The 23,706-nt window shown below is 41.8% G+C and overlaps 1 protein-coding gene across 1 annotated transcript in view; it reads right to left on the bottom strand.

The window, feature by feature from the left end:
* The window catches only part of scfd2 (sec1 family domain containing 2), a 133,068-nt gene that overhangs the window by 69,967 nt on the left and 39,395 nt on the right, over nt 1-23,706 (bottom strand). Inside the window, exon 5 of the mRNA XM_023339761.1 lies at nt 918-1,209. Within this exon, the coding sequence (XP_023195529.1) occupies nt 918-1,209 (292 nt within the window). The remainder of the gene's footprint in view (nt 1-917; nt 1,210-23,706) is intronic.

The following is a 23,706-nucleotide window of genomic DNA, read 5'->3' as shown; positions in this document are numbered from 1 at the left end:
AGGTCAGGGAGAAAGTTGTGGAGAAGCGTGTGTTTTCCCACCCAATAGTTTGGTAGACTCGGTTTGATTGGGGACTAAAATCGCAACATTTGTTCCATTTTCAGCGGCTGCCGTTCACTTTCACGCCGCATTGTGTCGAACGAACCAAACTAAATGAAAAACCTGTTCCCTCTCCATCGCCTGTGGTGGCGCTGCACCAAGAACTACTGAGGAAAAACGACACAAACACCTCTGAAGAAGAAATGATTGCAAATGCCTTCTTTGCAAAATGTAAAAAAAAAACAAAGTTGTGTCAGATTTTGGTGGTTGTAGGATTTCTCTTTTCTCGTTGGCAAAAGACCACAAGCTATTTTTCCCACTAGAACATTTGTTTTGAGTATATTGAGCGAGAATGACCTGCGCTGTAGGCCGGTTCCTGTTTTTGGAGCTTTGATCCCCTTGGCAAACCAAACATGTACCTGGATATTAGGCGGATCGTAGTTCACTTTTGTCTGTATCAGAGATCAATTGTGTAATTAACCCTTCCCTAAACACACCCCACTTTCTAGGCAAACAAACTACAGTCTGATTAAAGCGGGCTAAACATGGCTGGTGTGAATGCACCCTGAAAAAACATTTAGTTTTAATAATCACAAAAAGTCAGAAGCTTAAATGTCAAAATGTCTTACTGTTACAGAGTATGGGTTTAGAGTTTAAAGCTATCAATGCTAAAAAAAGGGACTTTTTTTGTGTAGCTTGTAGAAGTGTGCCTGTCTTTGCCCTAAGAAATGTGACATGAGGAACTGAGGAGAAGGATGGAGTGTGAAGACTGATAGAAATCCTCCCATTAACAGCACTGAAGACAGAGAAAGAGGAAACAAACACCCAGCTGCTAACACCTGGATAAACCACATGTGGCAGTGGGAGCGCTCTCTCACCGGTGAGGCTCTGGAGCAGCGGGCTGAGCTCCGTCTCCCGGGTGATGACCAGCGTGAGCGCTCCTATCAGCTCGCGCTCCAGCTTCGCCAGCTCCTCCTCCCCGCCGTCCGCGGAGTGCTTCGCCTCCTCAGCCAGGGTGTACAGATAGATCAGGAGGAGGATCAGCTCGTCCGGCCCGCACTCGTCCTGGCCGAGCCTCAACCCTGACGATGACCTGTCCTCGCCTCCGCGGGGCTTCATTAAGGGCAGCAGCTGCCTCAGCACGGCCGGGAAGTCGCTGTCTCCAAGAGCCTAGGACACGGGGAAACACACACACACACAGATGCGTTTCACGTTAACAATGTGGTCATCGTGGAAATGTGAGCGCAGCAAAGTTAAGGCTGCCCCTGTCAAAGCCTTGTCGGTAAAACCAGGTCACAGATTTCATTACAAATTAGGTCTCACACGCAAATCTGGGCAACGTCTCCTATAAACATACATCTGCTAATTTTGGCCAGGATGTCCTATTCAGTCTGAATCAATCCAAAGGATCTCATTTCCAAAATCTGTCCCCCCTCTTTTTTAAATAGATATTCATTTGTAAGGAAACAGGAAATGTTTTCTTCCAATAACTTTTCGTGAAGGTCATGTTGTTGCAGGTGTTGTTGCGGAGTAAAACAGAGCTGCACTGCACAGCCAGCTCAGTCCTTGGACACTTTAATTGCCTCCTTTAGAATCCCACAGGCCGTTTTCTCCACAATTTCTTGGATTTGTAGAGAATGGGAATGTTATTTGCTAATTCCAACACCAACTGAGTCAATAGCAACCTAGAGACACCCTTCTTTCCCTTGTAAGATGCTCTATGAGCGGTGCAGGCATGTGGTATTCTCGAGTGGAATACCACATATGTGCGCCAAATAACAGATTTATTTTGTTAACATATCATTATTATTACTAATTATTATTATTATTACTAACTTATGCCGTTAAAATACTGATTTCCACGGTCAAATATCAATAAAACACGTGGACCCAACAACTGTTAACACAAAATGGTGCAAACAAGCTCATGAAGGACTCAGATCTTTTGCTAAGCTCAAATCCAAAGATGTTCATTGTTTTGTCTTCCACGATGAAAACATGGAGAAAAGGCTTAGTGACTTAATCACCAGTCTGCAAAACATAGACTGATGTATCGAAATATTCAAATCATGACCTTACAAGTTATTGACCGTAAATCAAAGAGTCTAAACCAAAAACAAGTGTTTCCCATCTGACCTTTACATTTGATCATCCTGCTCAGTGAACACACCGCACAAAAGGCTTTGGCGGACGCCGAATCATGACAGGTGTTTAAAAACTAAACCATTTATACAAATAGCTATTTGAGATTTTTTTTTTTTTTTTTTAAATTAAAAACAACCTTGACATGTTAGCACCAGACTTTCAACAGTAAGATGGAAGGCATCCAAGAAAACTCGTTTTTTAAATTCTGTGGCGTTTTTGGTCTTTGTCATTATGGAAGATGTTGGATGTGGAAATATTGTCAGCCTTTTAGAAATGGCAGAGAGAAGTTAAAGGTCTACACTCTCGTGGTGGGAAAGAAACAATTTAGTTACAGTTGCCAATTACGCTAAATGCTAATATAGCAATGTGTGTAGTATCGCAAAAACAAAAGACCCATCAGATGTAATATTTGTTGGGCTAAAATATTTCAAATGCTATGATAACATCTTATGTTATGAACCTTTCAAACATTGGATGCCCATAAACATATTTTTGGCTAAAGCAATTTGGCCAGTCCATGTTTTTAGGCTGCAAAAATACATAAAAGATCAAACATGTTTTAGTCTCTGCATGCTGACTGAATTTAGCCTAAACTAAGACGGTGACAGACAGGACTGGTCAGCCCATTTCATCTACCAGAAAAACTTTTTAAACATATTTCGACATCAGGGTTAAGAGGTTGACATCTTTTCACCTTCTAGCTATAACCCACATTTTTGCCTTCAATTAGATTGAAAACTCTTTTCGATAAATTTTGCTTGAATTTGAACTGTTACTGCCCTTCATGCCCACCCACTGATGCTGTGACCAAGTTCCTAAAGCTGAAAACAGTTGTGGTGACATCATGATGATGAAAAAATCATAAAAATCTGGGTTAGTGGAAGCCAATGCTGTTGTTGCAATCGTCAACAATATTGTCATTTCCTGATTACGTGCTCCAAAAAACAAAAAAAAAAAACTTAAAACTTAAAATACATTTTTCTGACCTAATTTCCCACAATGCAACTTACCCTAAGTACTACAGCTTGCCATATATAGACTGAGGTTGAAATCAGTTCATATAACAAAGTAACAGACAAACGTTCATGTAGATTAAATGTTTATTTCGATAAATTCAACAAAATACAATGATATAAACCTTCGACTTGTGCATGACATCATTGTTCCATTTGCTAATTTTACAGCTTCACTTGGTTTCCTTCGTCTGTTTAATTTTATTGGAAACCCTCTGTATCCCAAACACTGCGCACTTCTGCACAAATGCTTACGGACCCATGATTCGGGGCAAAGTTGAGGTGCAGCGGCCTGTTTTTGTGATTTTGCAGGTCTAAGTAGTCGGGAACGCAATGTGGCTGAATGGGGCTCTGGTCCAACAAGCAATAGATCACAAGATCCTTCACAGGCCACTGGCCACTCTTACAGCGAGGGTGAGCTCATACACCAATAAACAAGGGCGTGGACCTAATCTGTCTGATGAAAAACATGAAGCTCAAATGAAAGAGTGACCGGAGAATAGAAAAACAGGCAGCAGGCTGACCAAGTGATGTGAAATGTGAATAATGAAGCTCAGAGGAAATAGCACCAAAACAGATACAACAAGCAGAAAGACTGCCGATAGTAGAAAGGAAACGATTGTTGAGAGCTTAATGGTCAGCTTGAGTCGGACGGGGCTTCAAAACGTCCCTGTAGTACGTTTTATTTAGACGTGGGATTGCTCTGTGAAGAGCTCTGTGGTCCCTCTCAACAAGACAAACAGGCTCAGAGAATGACAGGCTGCTGATGTTGTTGTGGTGGGAAAACCATTGGCTACTACGCCTGATCCACAGGAACTCAGCACCGAGCCAAAGATGCAATACAGTCCAGCCAAACCCCCAGAACGCCCCGACTGCTCCACAGAGGTACTCATTATTGACTGCTAATGCATGATTCTGAATAAAGTTAACACCATACTAACTTCTTGACATTTACCTCATGCTCGAATAATCGATCTGCGCTGCGTCTCTGGGAGGTGTTTCTGCCGGTACGCTCAACCCCAACGAGGCCTCTCCCCCACCTCGGGCTCCAGCCAACCACTTGCCCTCGGGGACTCTTCAAACACAATCTCACCACACATTTTTCTTCTCAAGCGTTGTGAAATCGAATACCTCTCCAAGTTGCGCTCGTCTGAGTTGCCAAACAATGTTCGGGATCTTTTGCCTCGCTCGTTTCTGGGGGCAGACGGCGAAGGGGAGAGGAAAAACAAGACGTTAGCGGCTGTTTTAACGGCGAGCTGCTGAGCACGTTCCTTTTTTCCATCTCCTCTTTCATTCATCCATTCCAAACATGTCTGAGCACATCTTGGAGGACTTTTATTTGATCCTTAAGCGTGCCGTGGTCAGCAAACAGCATCGTCGTTTCAGAAAGCTCTGTTTGCCGTGCAGCTTTGGTATCAGACGGTGTCAGCATGGGGCAACAGTGACAAAGAGAGTTGAAATGGGGGAGATTTGGAGGGAGTCATTTGTTAGAAATTACTTCACTGCAGAGCTGAGCTCGTGTTACCTTTTGGACCTCTTTGCACACAAAGAGTATGTTCTCAGTGTTAGAAAGCCTAGTTCCTTGAGCCTTTACTCTTGACTTATTAACTTTGTTGTGGCCTCTAAGGTTTTTGGCAGCAACCCCTTCACAGAAACCACTATCTACCCATGACAGTCCATTACATGGTATTGCAACAAAGTGAACTGTGGGCATTTTCATAGAGTCCACCTATTTAACAGGATGACTTTACTGAAAAGACCCTATTATTATGATCCCTAGATATGGACATGAGTTTGAGACTTTTATTTTGAAACAAGGGAGGAAATAGTTATTTAGTTGTCCTTTTTTGCTTAATTAGCCAGCTAATAAAAACTGGTCATTGTGCTTACTGATGCCTTTTGGTTATTAAACTATGGCAGAAGTTTCCACCACTTTAAAGCAATACTATGTAACTTTCATAAACAATTCAACAATTCTTTTTTTTACACATTTGTTAAAATTGTCACTTTGTTGTGACACTATAGTAATAGATGTGTTAAAATTTGAACTCTTTTGCCTGCTCCCAATGCTCTCATTCAGCAGCAATTGCAGAAATACACGTCCAGTCAGAAACGACCAATCAGAGCCAGGAGGAGGAGGGTCTTAGCGTTGCCCATCATGCTTGTGTACGCACCACTCACACGCTTGCTCTCTGCTATGCTACAGCTTCTCCCTGTCAGCAAAACCTTAGCATGGCCACTGATGATGGCGGATAAATGGTTTTCCTGGAACGGTAAGTTGTTTCTCCATCATTAGGGCACAAAGCAGCATGTACACAGGTTTGATTGACATCACTAAGACATTCCTCCTGGCTATGATTAGTTGTTTTTGACCTGGAGTGGTGCATTCTTGCAGGTTGCTGGCATAGCACCATTTTTGGCACCCAGCAGACTTTAATGACGATGAAGCTAGCATCTGATTTCTAGCTTCCTATCACCGTATAGCTAAATGGCTACTTAGCTAACTCTGGACTGCATATGATCACCTCTGGTTTAAAAGTCTAAATGACTTAGATTGATCAAAACTGCACTGATTTATTCTACATCAGGTGGACTTTTCATATTTACTTAAACAACAAAAGGGAGATGGTAGAGTAATTTGGGCAAACATTTCTCAGAATATTGTAAACAGCTCTTGTTGTCGTGAGCTTCATGCACTAAGTGATCCGATAATTCACTGATTGAAGATATCTAATTTTTAAGCCAAAGCGATCTGACCCATCACGTTTCTGTCCAACAACTCATTACAGCCTCTCAGATGTGAGACAGAGCTGACCCTTAGCGCTGGAGGAGGGTGGCATATTTGTGAAGGTTCACAGTGTTCAGTGTTGTGTCATTCATCTTGAATTACCTTCTACAAAAAGAACCATACTGTGCTTTTCCAAACTCTGTGCACTGTACAGTCTGCGTACAGTGTGGTATGCACGCATTTTTTTCTTTTCACATGCTAGAGGAAGCATTGAGCGCAACTGGGTCCCTTCAAGAAGCCTATAAAAGCTGCTGTCAGCCGCGTGTCATGGCGCCAGAGCAGGAAATGGAAGTCTTTGCTCCAGAACTGAGGCTCTGTGCCGAGGGAAGCCGAGAGAGAAAGCAACCCCGGCACTGAACTCAACCACACCCGACTCGTGATGCTGGTGCACAGGCATGGCTCTGATCAGGACGGATGGGGAAGCAGATTGCTAAATTTGATATTTTGGAGAAACGAACACAATTTCGCGTGTTTACACTGGATCCAATTAACGTGCAACAGTAAGGAGTGTAAGCAATCATAAAATGTGGCATTTGGTTAAGCACAAACAATCTCACTTCAGTAAACTGAAGTGTTTATCGTGTTTTCCTCAATTTGACATCTTATTTTGATGGTTTATGTTTCATAACGCTGCATTACACTATATAAGATTGTCATAATGAATGTATGGAATAGAAAATCTAATTTATACATTTTAATAGAACTTTTAATAGAACTTTTCTCTATTCTAGCCTGTACTAAACATTTTGCTATTGTTAACACATAACCACTTCTGTAAGTTATAAATAAAACACCTTTAAACTTCTACACTAGATATAAGATCTTGTAAGTCCAGAATTCAGGGAGCAGTGCAGGTTCCTACCATAATAGCAGGAAACCAACATTATTTTTATAACAATTACAGGATGCACTGACCATGTAGCCCCATGCTAATGTGACCATTACGCACAATTACACCATAACAGCGGTATTACTCGGACACACAAATGATAATTTTAGGTACTCCAATTACTAGACGACAACACTGCTTTAAATAACCAAGTTTTCAGAGGAAAATTTAACTTTCTACAGACGTCCTCTTTGTTCCCCGAACAGGCCGACTCTAAAACGCACCAGCAGGTTATTAATGGAAACCTGAGGCGTCGCTGGATCTCTCTGGCGCAGCCTTCTGGTTCGAATCTGTGTGCAAGTGATTGACAGATCTTCGCTTGGCAATCCCAACCACCCTGGGCTCCATAAGGGCTCCATCTCACCCAATCGAAGGCCCGGGCCAAAACCCCGCCTCTGCCCGGCTCAACAGGAAACCAGCTCCAGATGCAACCCCTGGAGGAAGGTGAGTGTTTGAGACGGAGTGCAGTGCGCTAACCAGAAGCAGGCCTCGCTTGCGTTAACGTTGCTCACTGCCTGCACAATGAACCCCTTTTCTGGGTCCTGTGGGGGGGCTTCAAAAGAGACGAGATGGGTACTGGAGGTCCAGGTTTGTGAGAGAGTAACAACAACAACACTGGACGCAGATTTGCTCTTCTTGTTGACAGAAAGTCTCTCTCCTCAAACATGAATCAAGGCAAATGCATCCCTTCACATTTGTCATGGCAACCTTAAAAAAAAAAAAAGTTTCTCACATTCCTTTGGAAGCACACATGTGCTTCATTTTCAAATATATAATCACATCCAATTTGCACTCACAAATAACAACATGCAAAGCTGGAAGGCACACAGGCAAACTTTTAAAGAGCACGATCCATAAATTTTAAAGCCAGAAGACAGCAACTAAAGATCAACTCTAAATCATGTTCAGCAAGCTCGCTATTGATTTGTCGTAAAGCAGCTGGAAGACAAACAACTAATGTGCTCAGACTCGGGGAAGCTGGCAGAGTTCTGAACAAGTAAACAACACCAGAACCAAGAATTAGAAAAAAATAAAAGTAAAAATCACAGCAGATTTTCCAGACGTGCTGTTAATGTGCGCGGCTCATCTTCTCCTCCAGGAGTACCGGTGGGGGGGAGGAAACAAGATCCCACACGGACAGGATCCCAGCGGAGGAGGCACAGGTTCAGCGTTACCTGCAGTGGTGACGGGGACAAATCCGACAACTGGGCCCGCCGGGAAATTTCTGTTTATCTAAAGAGCGGATATTTGCCTTAAGATGAGCGAGAGTCGGAAAAAAGAAGAAGAAGAAGAAAAAAAAAGAACCTGGTTTATCTCTGGATTCTTTTAAACAGCTATTATTCTATCTTGTGTGAAAAGAGTGCGGGTCTTTATGGAGAATGTCGGAAACGTGACTGTAAACACAAAAAAAGGAGATAGCCTGCTCTGGTGAGCATTTGAACCAATAAATCAAAGTTATTAACTAGCTGCGATTTATTCTTGTAACATCGGCGTATCTACATATCTTCAGAATCTTTCATTTTGAAAATAATTAAAGATTAAATCCACGACTTTTGTCAGTGAGACATTAGATTTACTGACAGCATTTTGCCACATAGCCACAATGCCAGTAGAGATGGTTCTGATACAAATGCAGGAAAAACTTTTCAGATTCATATTTGTAATATATTAAATGGCCTTTATCCTCTACTTTGGGCTTATACGCTTCATTGCAGGTCTGGACGATAGACCGAAGCTTAACCGGCAGCCAGAGGTAGAGCTGGTTGAGGAGGAAGAGGAGTAGCTAAAAAAAAAAAAAAAGAGTCATCAATAGTTTATTATATTGAGTTCAGTAAACACTATGGAAGTCAAGTTATTTTGAACTTCTAAACATGTTCAGCTGTGCTTGTTTGTTCAATAACTCTCAAAAACTAAAAGCAGACATTTATGCATTTATTTGCTGATGCTGTGGTTTCGTAATCTATTAAAGTGGAAATATAAAAGCAATTATGAAAATCTGGTCCAGGGGAATCATACCATCAATATAACAGACTGCAAAGTATTTATTCTGGCCAATCATATTCTGGTTTTTTTTTAAGTGAGGTTGGAGGTGGTTAATGTTTTCATCCATTCACTGTTATTGAAGAGGACTGCTCTATATAGCATAATATCGCCTAGCCCTACTTCATTGTGTTGGTTCATCCCATGTAGGCCTGTCACAAAAAAACAATAAATCAATTAATCACATGATAAATGAAAAGAAACGCAATAATTTTCATTTGCTTGATTTATCGTTTTGATCTTTTCTCTCTCTTTTTATTAAAAACTGAATGATGAAAGTCTTCAACCCGGTGCTTTGGTCTCAACTATCCTTTTTTTTTGATAGATAATTTTGTTTACAGAGACGTTAGAATTAATTTAATTTGTAGTTTCTCTGTTCCAGTGTTTAAATGTCCATTAGAATTTAAAGTTTATTGATCATTGAGAATGTGTTCCTGCATCATTACTATTGCATTACTTGAAGATAGTCTCAAAACAACAATATTATTGTTTATCGCAATAAGTTCTGTGACAATTTGTCGTCCAGCAAAACTTGTTATTGTGACAGGCATAGTCCTATGCAAAACCAGTATAATAATTAAAGTTGCCTAACTAAACCTCTTTCAAATGTCCTGCTCATACAACTGTAAGACAACCTCAGATGAAGAGCATGAGAGTAATCAACTGAATCCTCTTCTACGGTGAGGAAACCTCCACCATCTGCAGATTAAGTCGACATTTTTGCAGTGACGGATGACTGAAAGTAGCATCGCCAGGAGTTTGTTTGTTATTACACCACACATAATGACATTGCGAGCGACCGCAGGCATTGCCAAAACAAACCACGACTGGAACCCTACGGATTGAAGTTTTGGCGTGAGTCGTCGCTCGTCTTCTTCAACCTTTTTCTCACCCGGACAACCTGATGACTAAGCAGAAACGGCTCTCGTACAGAATAAACAGGAACTTCTTATTACAACAAATCTATTAGCACGTGTGCAGTGTGACCACTTTTCTGACTTATCCGTCAGTCAGTCAACTCTTCCGTGTCTGCAATGGGAGAAACCCACACTGAAAATAACACGCTGGAGTCGGAATAACAATACAACAAAGACACAAGAGGACCCAAATTGTCGGAAGGCTAAAGATTTACAGCGGCGCAGAGAAACTTCATGCAGAGCAAGTGAAAACACATGCAAACCGCAAAAAAAAAAAAAATCTAAATATCATCAACAATGTGAGAACACAGAGAGTATGACACAAAGCTCTGTCTTTCATATCAAGCTACACTGGGTAAAATTTTTTATATAACATGTTCTTATTAGCATGTTTTTGGGTATTTTGGTTCATATGAGGAACTCATTTATGATGTAATTTTTGATACAAAGGCAAAACTCATAAGCTTGAAACTTTATAAACTTCATAGGTTGATGGTTTTAGTCAAATGAGAAATGAGACGTAAATTCTTGTTTTAAATGAAGATGCTATCAATTAGCATCTCCAGAAGTATTCGACGTTTTGTCACGTTACCTCAAAGAGGAGGGCAAAACTGTAAACTGGGAGCAGAATGATATACAGTTTTTTAAAAATATTTATTCAAATGAATAAGATCAAGTGCCTTCCAAACCTTCTTGGTAAACAGAGTCCATCTGTGTGTAATCTAATATCAGAGTATATCTGAGAAGCTTGTTAGAGAGCCGAGCATCGCAAAGACCAAGGACGACTTCAGATAAGTCAGGAGTGAAGTTGGAGAGGAGTTTATCCCAAACTTTGAGCATTAATCAGAGGAGTGTCTAGCAGGTCGATGATAACTATGGAGGAGCAGCTGAGATCAATGCTCAGGTGGGAGGATCTGTTTAAAGGAGTCGCATTTTATGCCAAAAAGAGCAAAGGCTGCAAGAAATTTCTGTGTAAAGTCTGTTTAAAGCCACGAAGTAGACAGCAAACATTTGGAAGAAGGAAGATGACACCAAAATTGAAAGGTCATGCTGTAGGGATGATGCTCTTCAGCAGGGAGAGGGAACTTGGGAAGAGTTGAGAAGAAGAAGATAAATACAAGCTAATCTGGGTAGATAACTTGCAAAAGACTGAAAAAGCCTTAAGACTGGAGAGAAATTTCATTTTCCAGCATGACGATGACTTGAAACATGAAGTCAGAGCAGCAATGGAAAGGTTTAAACCAAACCTCATGAGCTAGAATGGCCTAGTCAAAGCCCACACCTAAATTCATAAAGAAGACTTGAAATTCATTCAATCTGACTAAGTTTGAGCTATTTTGCAAAGACAGCAGGTAAAGAATAAGACAAATACTGTATGTCACAGCAAACGTTTCTGATTCTTTTTGTCAACAATAATAAAAAAACACATATTGTTTTCCTTCCACTTCACAAATCTGCACTATTCAATGTTTGTCAGTAACAAAGCCTTGTAGTCGTAAGATGACAAAATGTGAAAGCCTTCTAAGATGAATGACAACTCTTTTCAACGTACTGTACACTGGACACCCAGAGAGAGACCGTTAAAGATCAGCTCGCTAGAATTTAAACAGGACCCGGCCTCGCTGTCCGTACATGAAACAGCGTGAACATCAATCCTCAGCTCGTCCACCTTTCATCCCCCTTTAATCCGCCGTCTCCTCCCGCATCTCCGCCTCTTTTATCTGCCTTTTACTTCCTCTTGCGCTCTGTGTGTCAAAAGTTGGTTTGGCTCAGAGCTCCAGGGCTGTAATTTGGAGGCGACTCGGGACCCAATCAGAGAAACAAACAGACAGTCCACGCACTCCACCCTGCCACCACCAGCAAGCCACACGTTGGTCACTGCGGCTGGATCCTGTCTGCCTGGCACACGACACGCTGCCTGCTTATCTCGCTTCAGCCAAGACCCGCAGATCCGTCCAAATGTAGCCGCGTGAGAGGACGGACGAGGGTTGGGAGCAAACAAAAACTTTTAATTGAAAAATTTGCATCTGAGCCACAACAACCCGAATGCTTGGAAACATTAGCCGATTAACGGGGGCTGTGTTTTGCTGCATAGAATTTAACGGATAATAGCGTAATTGACCAGATGAGAGCTGCTCTGCAGCTGCAAACCCTTGGGTCAAGTAAAGTCTCCGTCTCTATTTCCCCACACTTGGACAATCGGAATCATGCATGCAAGGCTGCCTCCCCGCCCCTAAAGCTGCTAAATACTATATATTGACTGAGGAGGCACCAAGTGGGGCGGAGGCTTCCTGAGGTAAACAGCTGACGAAGAAAATAAGCAAAAATCTAAAAGGAAATGTTTAAAAAAGAAGATTTCAGGGCTTCTGCAGCTCTCACCAATTCAAACTTAGGACTTTTTAAGACCTCTTTAAGCCCACTATGAATGAAATTTAAGACCTGTGTCACAACTGAAATGCACAGAACAAATGTAGCATCATATGGGTTGGCAAGAGAAGTGGGGCGGTGATGAAGACGAACGTCGTCCAGACAACTGCCGATAAATTTACACTCACCCATGACAGATGCAAAAAGCTAGCAAGCTAGCTAGCGAGCCAGCAAGGGTATGTTAGCAGCTAGTTAGCGGTAGCTTCATCTGCCTTGAGTCACAGAATGCAATGAAGATGTCTAGGTGTGATTCAAATGTTTCTCTGACACAAGAAAAATAAACTACATAGAATATATGAGATAAAATCGTCCTGCCACAAATTTAAGACGTGATAACATGTTTAAGGCCATCTTCCATTTTTCTGATGAATTTAAGACGTTTTAAAGATGCGCAGACACCCTGTATTTCTAACAATTTACAGTGCTCTACATATTTCCCAAGATTTTCTGAAAATTTTCCTTTGGACATTTTGCTGTATTTTGACATTTTCTGCCCAGTACATGTACCCAACCATGAAAATAAACTATGTACTGTACTGTGGGAGAACTGAGATGTTAAGCCTTGTTTACAAAAAAACCCCACTAGAAACTGAAAGTCATTAGCGAAAAAATCTGACATGTAATCAGCAAACAGTTCTTTAGACTTCATGGCATACAGTCAGCTGGTGATCGGAAGCAAATCTTAGTTTGACTGCCTTGAATGACAATTGGCTGGTCAGAAACTAAAAAAAAAAAAACTTTTTTCCAAACAGTGAACCCACCATACCTGGGCAACAAATGCTTTTCAGCATAGACGACACGGAGGGATGAAGGCAAAGTCAGAAATTTTTCTACAAATGTGAGGTATTACAAAGAAACAAAGGGTGAATGTAAATTATCTGAAAAGTCCTTGTTTTTTTCTGTGTAAGTATGTTAGCTGCTTACACAGCTTTGTTAAACAAGAAGGGAGAGGAAACAGCTAACAAGAAGGGTGAATGAAGAAAACCAAAATCTTTATCCTTTTAAAGCTTCTACTTCTGTTGACTTTGGGAGTTTTAGTCGTCCATCAGAGTCCATATTCTCTACAACAGAGGGGTCTCATGTCTTCAAGAGTCAGTTTTCTGAATGTTTGAACATGATAATTCACTAACAAGTTTCTAATGACAAGCTGAGGAGGTAGCACACAGAAAAACCTGCAGGACCAGTTGGACACTTGAGGTCAAGGGAATAAAACCAGGGGCTTGTATTTACAATCGCCAATGCTGGTCTCGAAAATAATATTTTCAAAAGCCAAATGAGTAATTATTCCATTTTTGCTTTAAAATATGAACAAAACCTTGTTTACAATAGTGTTCTCTAACACGCACAGTGCGGCTTCGCCTCTGCTCCTCGTAAATTAAAACAAAGTTTCTGATAGCTGGTAATGAGAGCTCCCAAAAACTGGAAGTCAGTGAAATCTCCTTTAATAACTAAGTAAATAGGGGGAAAAAAGTTTTCTTTTTTGACAAACTGCTTTCAACAAAAATCCAATTTTAATTCAGTTTCCTGTTTTGCTCAGACAAATGTTTATCCCTCGACTTCATGGTCATTTTTAATGCATGAATGAGTCGCAGACCTGAGATGAATGGCTTAACGAGGAGAACCTGGCTGAGAAATTGCTTAAGTTTGACGAAAATTATTGATCAAGTCCACTTTCCTGGGAAGCAAAAGATAAAGAGACGAGGGATGAGTCATGGCTTTTGGCACGGCGCTATATAGGATGTAATGTTGAACTTGTCATTGATATTTTGCAGTTGGTCTGTTTCACTTTTCAGCACGGCCACTCAGAAATGGTTTTAATATCAGAGCTCACTTTCTTTTTTTACCAGCTGCATCAGCGTGGATGGTATGTTTTTCATCCATATGTGGGGGTGTGTGTGCGTGGGTGTGTGTTCTTGGAAAAAAACACAACACACTTACTGTACTTACTGAGTGTTTAGTTGGGTGTTTATACTGCATGTCTGTCTGCGGGTTGCTTTTTCGTTTTCCAACAGTACTCCTTTACAACAGCTCAGTCATCACAAACTGCACAGTGGAGATGTGAGACGAAGTCAGAGCCTGGCCTGATTTATGACGACAACATACATTAGCCTTAGGTGAAAAGGTCAGCGCGCTAAACTGATGTTGCGGGTCTAATCACACGACAGTATCTAGTAGTTTTCTGATGAAAGACTCAAACAGTCCCAGTGATCTGAGCGTCTGTCTCACACATGGATGGAGGTGCTAAACACATGGCGAGAGGAGATGAACATATTGAAGCCGGCAAAAAAAAGGAGGCTCCTTCAAAATAAAATCCAAAAGCTAGAGCATGGTTATGGTAGAGATGTTCACTTCTTTTTTTTTTTTTTAAAGAATGTTATGCTCTTTGGTGAGGGGATTTGTTGGATGAATCTAAAGCCATTAGGGGGCACTGCTGCACCACACCAGGTCTGGGAAAGCTTGAGGTCAGCCTTAATGGAGTGAACCGCAACTCTTTCTCTTTCCCTCCAAAACTCCTTCCAGCTTTCAGTGCACAGGAAACGGTCTGCAGTTGAAATAAAGGGTATTTTTACGCTATTAGGACCACAGCTATGTGTTTGTGAACTTGGCACTTCTCTAGGGTGGGTTCCTTCAGTTAAGTTTATATAAAACATGGAATGCATCATCAAACAGAAACAAAGTAGGGCATTTGTCAACACTCAGAGAGGTACAACAGAGCCATAAACGAGGAGGAGGAGGAGGAGGAGGACGAGGACGAGGGTGGGAGATGTGGACTTACTTTTGCTACTAAGGCAGGAGGAAGGACTTCTGCTTCAACCATCCGTTAACACACAGACCATAGAGGTGATCTGCTGTTTCCACAAAGATACTCAAAGAAAAAAATTTAGCAATCTTGTGAAGGAACTCCGGTTGATGCACATTTTGTGCTGTGGTGTAAATATGCTCCACATCATTACTTGGAGTTTCCCACCAACCTGAGCGTTTTACAGTAGCGACAGACGCAGAAAAGCACGGCCACTCCTCCAACACACGTTACACGGACAGGAAAAGACAGCCTGCGATTCCCTGGGTGGATGCTGAGGCACGAAGGACGCTGGTTAAGCAAACAAACAGTAAGCAGGAATGACAGGAAGAGAACCGGCAGTGCAGACTGATGTTATCGATGCAGTGGCGATGGCGTGAGTGTACCGGCTGGATCATCTAGTCCTCCCCGATTATAGCATTCATTACATGACTCCCACTTGTTTGTTTATCGTTTATGATCTCAGAGGATGTGTTGGAGTCATCGCGGAGATTCACTGCATGACGATGAGTAAAAATTAAACAAAAATATGAGAACCCCAGAAGGTTTATAGAGGAGAACAATAAATCGCCGACTTTGTGAAATATTGTTAAAAACTCGGCCCTCCCTCATAGAGGACTTCTTTTTTTTCACGTTCGGAGTGAAGGGCGGGGATGAGTTACTTCACATTATTCATGTTAACAAAAATGTTTAAGTTCGCCAGACTCTTATGAACAGACTTCTCAGTCCATTTCTGGCCCATTCTGAAGTGTAAACACAAAACGTTTACAGTGACTTTACTGCAGATTATTCTATAGAGGCAAAACAAACCTGCAGAAACCAAAAAAAAGAAAGAGAGGAGAAAGAAAAGAGAGTACAAGAAAGACAGAGAGAAAAAAGAGCAAAAAACAGAAAGAAAGGAAGGAAGGAAGAAAGAAAGAAAGAACTAGAACTAAATGATAAAAAACGTAACAAAGGAAGAAAGGAATAAAATGGGAGGAAAGAAAAAGAACAGAGAGAAAAAGCTAGAATACAGAATAAAAATACAAAGTAAAGAAATGTACAAACATAAAACTTTACAAATGAACCAACAAAAAAGAAAGAACGTTTAATTTATTTCAAACATATTTTTGTTCAAACACACAATACATATTTCCAAAACCATCTGTGAAAAGGAAGTAAGCAGATGTATAAACATTTTTGACCTTACTCCCTTTCCTTTTAAACATTATATATCTTACCTTACACATTATTCTTTTGCCCAAATAAAAAAAAATCAAATGAAAGATTCAAAGAAAGAAACAAAGAATAAAGTTCTTATCGCCCATCTTAGCTAAAATACTTCTTTGTAGTAGATTTTGGCTTCAGCGCAGCGACTTGTCCTTTATGTTAAGCTTCGCAGAGCATAGAGTCATGAAGAGAAAGTTGTTTCTGTGAGCAGTCGAAGAACTGAGACAAGGTGGCATTCTGCCCCCACCCCGGCCCCGGCCCCACCAACAGTACAGTACAGAGCCCCTGCTGGCACAGGCTGCATGGCCGCACACTTCACACTCTGTCTGAGCGGCGAAAACGCACACCGACAACCCCGGCAACAGACGGAGCTGTGTTTACCGAAGTGTCACCGGGTGCCGTTACACACAACATGCACGGCAGAATGAAAGGCAGCGCAGACGACCGGTGATCCGTCTGCAGACTACGCGTCTGCACCCCAACGCCCGTCATTCAGCGTCGACCCCGTTGGCTCTCGCTCTCCGGATTGTCAGAGGGCTTTAGCAGGGAACTGACGGGAACAGTCAAAACCCGAAAGTCACCGAACGAGGACGAAGCCAAAGAGGAGATTTGGGTCGGTATAAGGCTGGGTCATGGGTATATGGTGGTCTTGGCATACTTGTGCGTCTTTTGAAAACAAAACATACCTTGTTCGCTGAGTCCGGGTCAGCACAAAGAACAATACAAACATTGTCCAGAGTTGGTTCTACTGTGAAAACATTCCCACCGCTTTGAGCCCACAGTTCAGTAAAATAAAACAAGAACAAAAAAAAACACGACTGACACTGGACAAAACCACTAATACAGCCCAGAACTTGTTTTTTTTTTTCTTGTAAAAATCCATTTCACTTTGTCTTGGACACAATACATCATTCTCTCCCCTTACAAATTTCTTAACCCATTCCCCTGTGCATCCCTCTCTCTTCTTCTCACTATACTTCACTTGTTCATGCCAAATCCCAAAGACTGTTATCTCCCTTGATAAAAAAAAAAAAAGAAATCCTAAAGACAAATATAACTTTGAGAAGTCATAACTTACAACTTTGTCAAAATTACAACTCCCAGAACTCACAAGCAGGAGAAGTTAACTCGACTTTCAGCTGCACTGAGGTACTGTGAGAACATCCTGTTGGACAGTGGGAGTGTTGGACGGACATGTGAAGTCGTGAGTGGACTGCCTGATCGAACCTACTTAGCTTGTTTCACTGCTTTCCATCCTGGGGAGACCCGGAGGCCAGTTTTTTAGACCAACGTTTCACCAAATACTTCAAAATCCCTCATCAAGTTTAGCTTAAAAACAAAAAAATAACAGCATTTAGTGAAAACTGTGGATAAAAGAGGAAAGGTCAGGCCACCAGTTTGGCAGCATTTCAGACATTTGAAACAAAAAACTAATCACTACCTATCGATACCAACAATTATTGGAATCGACTGATATGAAACGCTTATATCGTGGGGATAATTCCTTGACTCGACCCTACGAGACCGTCTTCCTTCCAGATCCTCTCTCAATGTCCATGAGCAGCTGGTGAACACATCTCTATTGTCCCGTCTGTTTGTCTATCCTGTGATGCAGAGCAGAGCCTTGCCATTAAACGACAGCCGAACACACCACACAGGAGGCGGAGCAGGCGCTGCTTCTCCAAACACCACCAGGACTGGGAGAATTATGTCAAAGTGTGCTTGGATGCTTTAAAGCTGCGATCCGTCTGCTTTCAACCAGAGAGGCCAGGTGTTGCTGAGAGAAAAGTTCAGCCCTATAAACTGTTGTGGTGAGAAAGTCATTTTTTTGAGATGACCCAGATTACAAAGCTTCTTTCTCTCTCTCTCTGATTGGTCGACCTTTTCCCCTTAAAAATCGTTATTGTGTAAATAACTGGCTGGCAATGAGTGAAGCATTTCAACGGCAAAAAACGGATTCAAAAGATTACAATGAATTTCCTTTTCATAGCAATGTTTAGCAATTAATATCGAATTTCCTCAACAAATAAAAATGGAGCAATAATAAAATTCACCAGGAAATCACACTGACAACACACGACAAGCTAAACACACTTCCAGTGATATTAAAGGAGAGGGAAAGGTACAGCTACTGCCTGCAAATAAGTTAAAGTAAGATTTACTGGAGTGGCCTGACTGTATTTCCTAAAGAAATGAGCAAAGGGCTGAGTCAGCCTCACTAATAACTGCTAAATTCAAACAAAATACGAGCAAAGTGATAAATGTGTGATTTATTGTACTGCCCCCAAATCAGATAGCGTTAGATTTAGCTGTGTGAGTGTGTGTAGTTTTCAGAACAGAAAAGTGTAAGGAATGTTCTTTCAAAGAAAAAAAAAGTAAGGGGAAAAAAGTGTTTAGTCAGAGTCAGCTAATTACAGATCATACTAATGCAAACTTGCACAAAAAAAAAAGAATGGATTCTGCAGTTTCCCTCGTGGACTGTTATGTTTGAGTCAGGATGTGGAGAGGAGGTTACTTCTGCGAGAGCGAGGACGACTGAACTTCTGATCCTTCCAGCCAGATGTGCTGTCAGAGTTTCGGCAACGTTCTCGGAGTCCGCGCTGCGCTTTCTCTGCTGCCAACTCGAGATAACCACAACAAACGCTTTAATGGTGTCACAAAAAGGCTCCTATACGAACACAAACACGGCCACCCAAACAGAACACACACCGCTCAAATTGTACGTGGAGTAATTTACTACGCCTCACAAACGGGCCGTAAACTTTCGCTGCAGCTCAAACGTCTTGTCGGAGCGTCGACGCATCGTAATGTGGGGAAAAAAATACAAGTAAATCAAAGAATAACTCTGAGCAAAAGCAAATCACAGAACAGGGTGGAAAAGATGCGGAGGCAGTAGCGTAGAACCACTGGGTGGAGGCGTCACAGGCGTACCAGAGACCTTTCTCCCCCATCCTCCTCCCCTTTACTCCACTCATAATTAGCGGTTGGGCGTCCATGCTCGTTTAGGGTTACTTTTATGCCTTTTCCCATTTCCATGAAAGCATTAGTGGGACAAACAGGCCCACATGTGTCTTAAACTACATCAAGAACAATAGAACTGGCAAAGCAGGGCGTATGAGTTCACCCCAGATGAAAGCCGGAGAGGGAAGACGCAGGAATCAATGAGGTTTTCTCTAGAAAAGCTCAGTTGATTTTTGCGCAACAAGCGAGCGAGGAAACTTTTCAGCTGCACCCCGCAAATCTTTCACAATTTGCCCAACAGCCCAACGTGCTCGATTGTTTCACTTGGGCGTCCTGCGTGGCTCGCTGAAACGCATCTTTCTGCGAGCGTCAAGTAGATCGCATGTGGGCAGATGTTTCCAGTTGTCATAACTGCCCAAACCAGAGCCGGTGTTTGGCAAACGTTCTGAAGCATCTCTACTAAATTCATTTACAAATATTTCATCTGGGTTGTTCTTGCTCGCTCCGATTTCTTGCGGGACGTTTCAGCGTGCGGCTGTAGCCCTTCTCACTGCTGCATCAGATCTCCTCCCTTCTGCTCCCATATGAGGGATCAAAACATAAAATGAGACGGATTTGTATCAATAAACACATGAGCGGCAGAACTACTGCTGAAAGATTAAAGGATTTTAGGGCACAAATAAAGAAAAAAATACTTAAAGGGACGAGGGGAAATTTAAAACCAGGAGAGAAAGTACTGATGGTGTGGAAGGAGAGGAGGGGAAGGGGAAATGGTGGCAGCATGGAATATTTAACTGCCTCCAGACCCCAGCAGAGAGCCTGGGGCGGTGCATCTCCATATTCTCTCAACCCCAGATGTCAGTCACGCTTTCCTCTGCATACCAGTTTCATTTCAGCAACTAAAAGGTACAAGTTTACATCCACTGATTGTATTGAATTATTTGAAGCACTCCTCTTTGCCAAGCCAGCCAAAATGATGCAGAAAGCCTGAATACTGTACATGCAGTCCTGATGATGAACAGCCCATTTCAGCTTAATGGCTGTTTGCAATAAAATGCTTACTCAGATATTTTGTTTTTGTCTCATTCCCATATTTTCTTTTTACAGTTTGAAGCTCTACATAGAACTTTCTTAAAATCGGACGATGCAGCATGTAAATTCTTGCCATTTTCCAACTGGTCTTAACATTTTTGAACAGGCGCGTGCGTGCATACACACGTGCTAATATTTGACACATGTGTGTGCAACAAACTGCATCTGAAACACAGGTCCTGGGATAAGTCTGAGTCGACACTGGGTCACTCTGTCTACCAGTGAGTATAAATTTCAGAGCTCATTAAAGTCGTTGGCACAGGCCTGGCTTTTAATCAAAGTGTATAAATGTTCTACATATCGGCGGTCAAGACCGTTCCAGGAGCCTGGCGTACCCATTTAAAAACCACTTCTGATGTGTGTCTGTGATCGTTTCTTCTGCTAAAGCACACAGTGGTGTACAAGTCCCAACTATCTCACTCCTGATTCGACGTGAAGCTACACAATTTGAAGGTATTCCCCCCCTTCCTGCCAGTATCGCTGGCACCACAACAAACCCCTCAGCATAACCCACATTAAACTCAAACGTGTGTACCCTATTATAGTTTTTAAAAACCAGTGATGTTGTTTGTTGTATGATCATTCTACCCTGGAGGAAGAACAGTTAAAAGACATTATTTAAAGCTAAGAACAATGATTCCTGCCAACGATGTGTGGATGTAGACTTCTGCAACTTTGCCAACTCACACAAACAAAAGGCAAACTCTGCTGTGTGCATTTCTACATCAATATACTCCAACAAACAGCAGCTTCAAGGTGAAAGCGGAGCTCCAAACAAAACAAAGCTGGTGTTGTTGCAACACTCCATACGCGCTGAAATATTTAAAGTGCGAGCAACCCGAATCTCTGGAGAGAATAATTCCTAAAAAAAAACAAAAACTAAACTACAGTAAAGACCCTCCGCCGCGGAAAACGTCTCTCAAGGCACAGAGAAGCTGCGGCGTTTCTCTCACACTCTTCCTCAACGATGGGTTTTAATCAAATAAAGCCTTCTCCTCAAAATTAGAGGTCCCGTTGGATCGCACAGGTCACGGGACGGATTTCGAGTTCTTATTTCCGAAGTGACCCGGCCTCTAAACACGCCGGGGTTCACAGCCGTGTCAGATGTGGCACCGCACATTAGCTGGCAATAAAACCGAGACGGACCCAGCTGTAAATACACATATGAAGCACATGCTGAGCTCCGCCAGATCATGCGCTCGAAACCACTTCGGATTCAGCCCGCTGACCTATGTGGCCACATGTTGGGAGCGCAGCCCTGGGGAAGTGTGCGTAATTAATGACAGAGAGAGGGGTGGTAACAGTCTGTCCCTGATTGACCCGGTTTGACCCTCACTGTTTAGCCAGTGCGGTGATTGGTCAGGCTCACTCCCCTCTGGGTGATCTGGTAAGTCCCTGGGGTGACAAGGTAGTCCGCAGGGGTGAGCTCGAGTGAACAGAGGGCCTGCGGGCGGTTGGGGTGGAGGGGGATCGGGATCTGGGCTGCGGTTTCAGATGGGTACTATTACATACACCAGCAAAAAGAACCTCTTGTCCCACCTTTTCTTCATGATACAGGGTAATTTTCACAAGTATTCAAAGCACTTAAAGCCTTCTCACATTAGATCATGTTACATTCACTGACTTCAGCGTACTTCAGGGGAGAATTTTAAAAGCAGAGCATGATTATGAAACATAGTCACCTTCCTAAAATGACGGCTTAAGTCATTTTTTGCCAAAAGCGATTTTTCAACATTCATAGAACCACCTTTCACCACAACTACAGGTGCAAGTCAGGCAGATTAAACGTTATTTTTTAATTGATTATTCTATTGGTTATTCAGATTAATTGGATAAAAATTATTGGGACATTTTGTAGATTTTTTTTATTCAACCATTTAAGCCTTTTTTAATGTAAAATTAGAAATACATTAAAGGACACAGATAAACAAGTAAATTATTTTTTTCATTAAAAAACACATTTTATTGCCTAAAATCCAACAATGTAGCATTCTTTCAGTGAATGTTTGATCATTTGTAGCAAAAGGTATAGCTAAAACAAGTAGCTAAAAAACATCGACATGTCAGAAACACTTTCAGCTTGAACTTTAAGTCGAGCTGAAAGTTGAGATATTTCAGCTTGACTTAATACTGATACTATGCAAAGCTGAACTGTTGATTTTTTGATTTACCGATTAAGATTTGGATAGCAAAAAGGTCACTAATAGGATGTTTTTAATTTTTACAGAGTTTTAACCAGATATAACTATTGCACATGAGGAGTACTGGGTAGAACAAATTTACAAAGTCTTTATTTATATCTTAAATGTACAATCTATGTATCTTTTACAATTTTGGCCTAATTGCGGCTCTGGGGGAGTTATTCCTATAATAAATTGCCTTTCTTTTGAGTCTATATACTTCAGTTAATGATTAATCAATTACCGAATTGGTGGACAATTATTTCAAAAATTGATTAATCATGATTAATTGTTTCAGCCCTATTGTATTGTCCTGCTGAGTAGATGTTTCATGTCACCCAGCCCACTGTCTTGCAGCCTTGAACAGGTGGGTTTGGATGATGTGTTCACGGGGATGTGCAGTGTTAGTTTTCTGTCACGCACAATGTTTTTAGTCATTTGAGGTTCTGAGGTTCTTATGTGACCAGAACAACTTCAACCACGTATGGGAATTTTTATGTTGTTACTTCATCAATTACTTTCTTTCTATCATAAAAGCAAGATTTGTGAAGTGCATTAGTGATCAGTAACTTCCCAGAACTGTGATCTCTGCAGCTCCTCCAAAGTTACCATGGGCCTCCTGTCTCATACAAGGGTGCTCGTTCTTTATTTGTCTTGCTTTTGCCTGTCCTCTACCAATCCAATCTACCCCTTAACACGTTGCTTAGCTGAATAAACTAGAAATTGGACCAAATAAAAACAAAGTGCTGTCACGAGGATGAATACCGGCTCAATAGGAAGTATCGGAAAAAAGCTAATTATGTGTCTCCGAGTCAAACAGTTCCCAGAGAGGACAACCAGAGGTCCTGGAATGTCCCTCTGTCTCCATGCAAGATCAGACATACAGACACAAAGACGCATGTCCTGTGGGCTGTGACCTTCCCTGGCCTGTGCTCAGCAGGTAGTGACAAATGACCTGATAGTTAATCTGTCCTGAGGTGCAGCTTTTCAATGGGGAACAAGGGGCCGTTTGTGACAACAGGAAGTTGAAACTTTGTTTCCAGAGTAAGCACATTAAAAGGATGCACATGCATGAATGCTTGCGTGCACACATAGACACAAACACACCTACCTGGAGGCACATCTGGGCATAGTTTTGAATGAAGGAAAAATATGGAGAGGATGGTAAATAAAGAGTGATCGGTGAGACGCAACATAAGCAAATGC

This window comes from Xiphophorus maculatus, chromosome 9 (genome assembly GCF_002775205.1).
Source record: "Xiphophorus maculatus strain JP 163 A chromosome 9, X_maculatus-5.0-male, whole genome shotgun sequence".
In the NCBI taxonomy this organism is placed as follows: Eukaryota; Metazoa; Chordata; class Actinopteri; order Cyprinodontiformes; family Poeciliidae; genus Xiphophorus; species Xiphophorus maculatus.
Note: the sequence above shows the minus strand (reverse complement) of the source record. Positions and strands in the feature narration are given on the sequence as shown.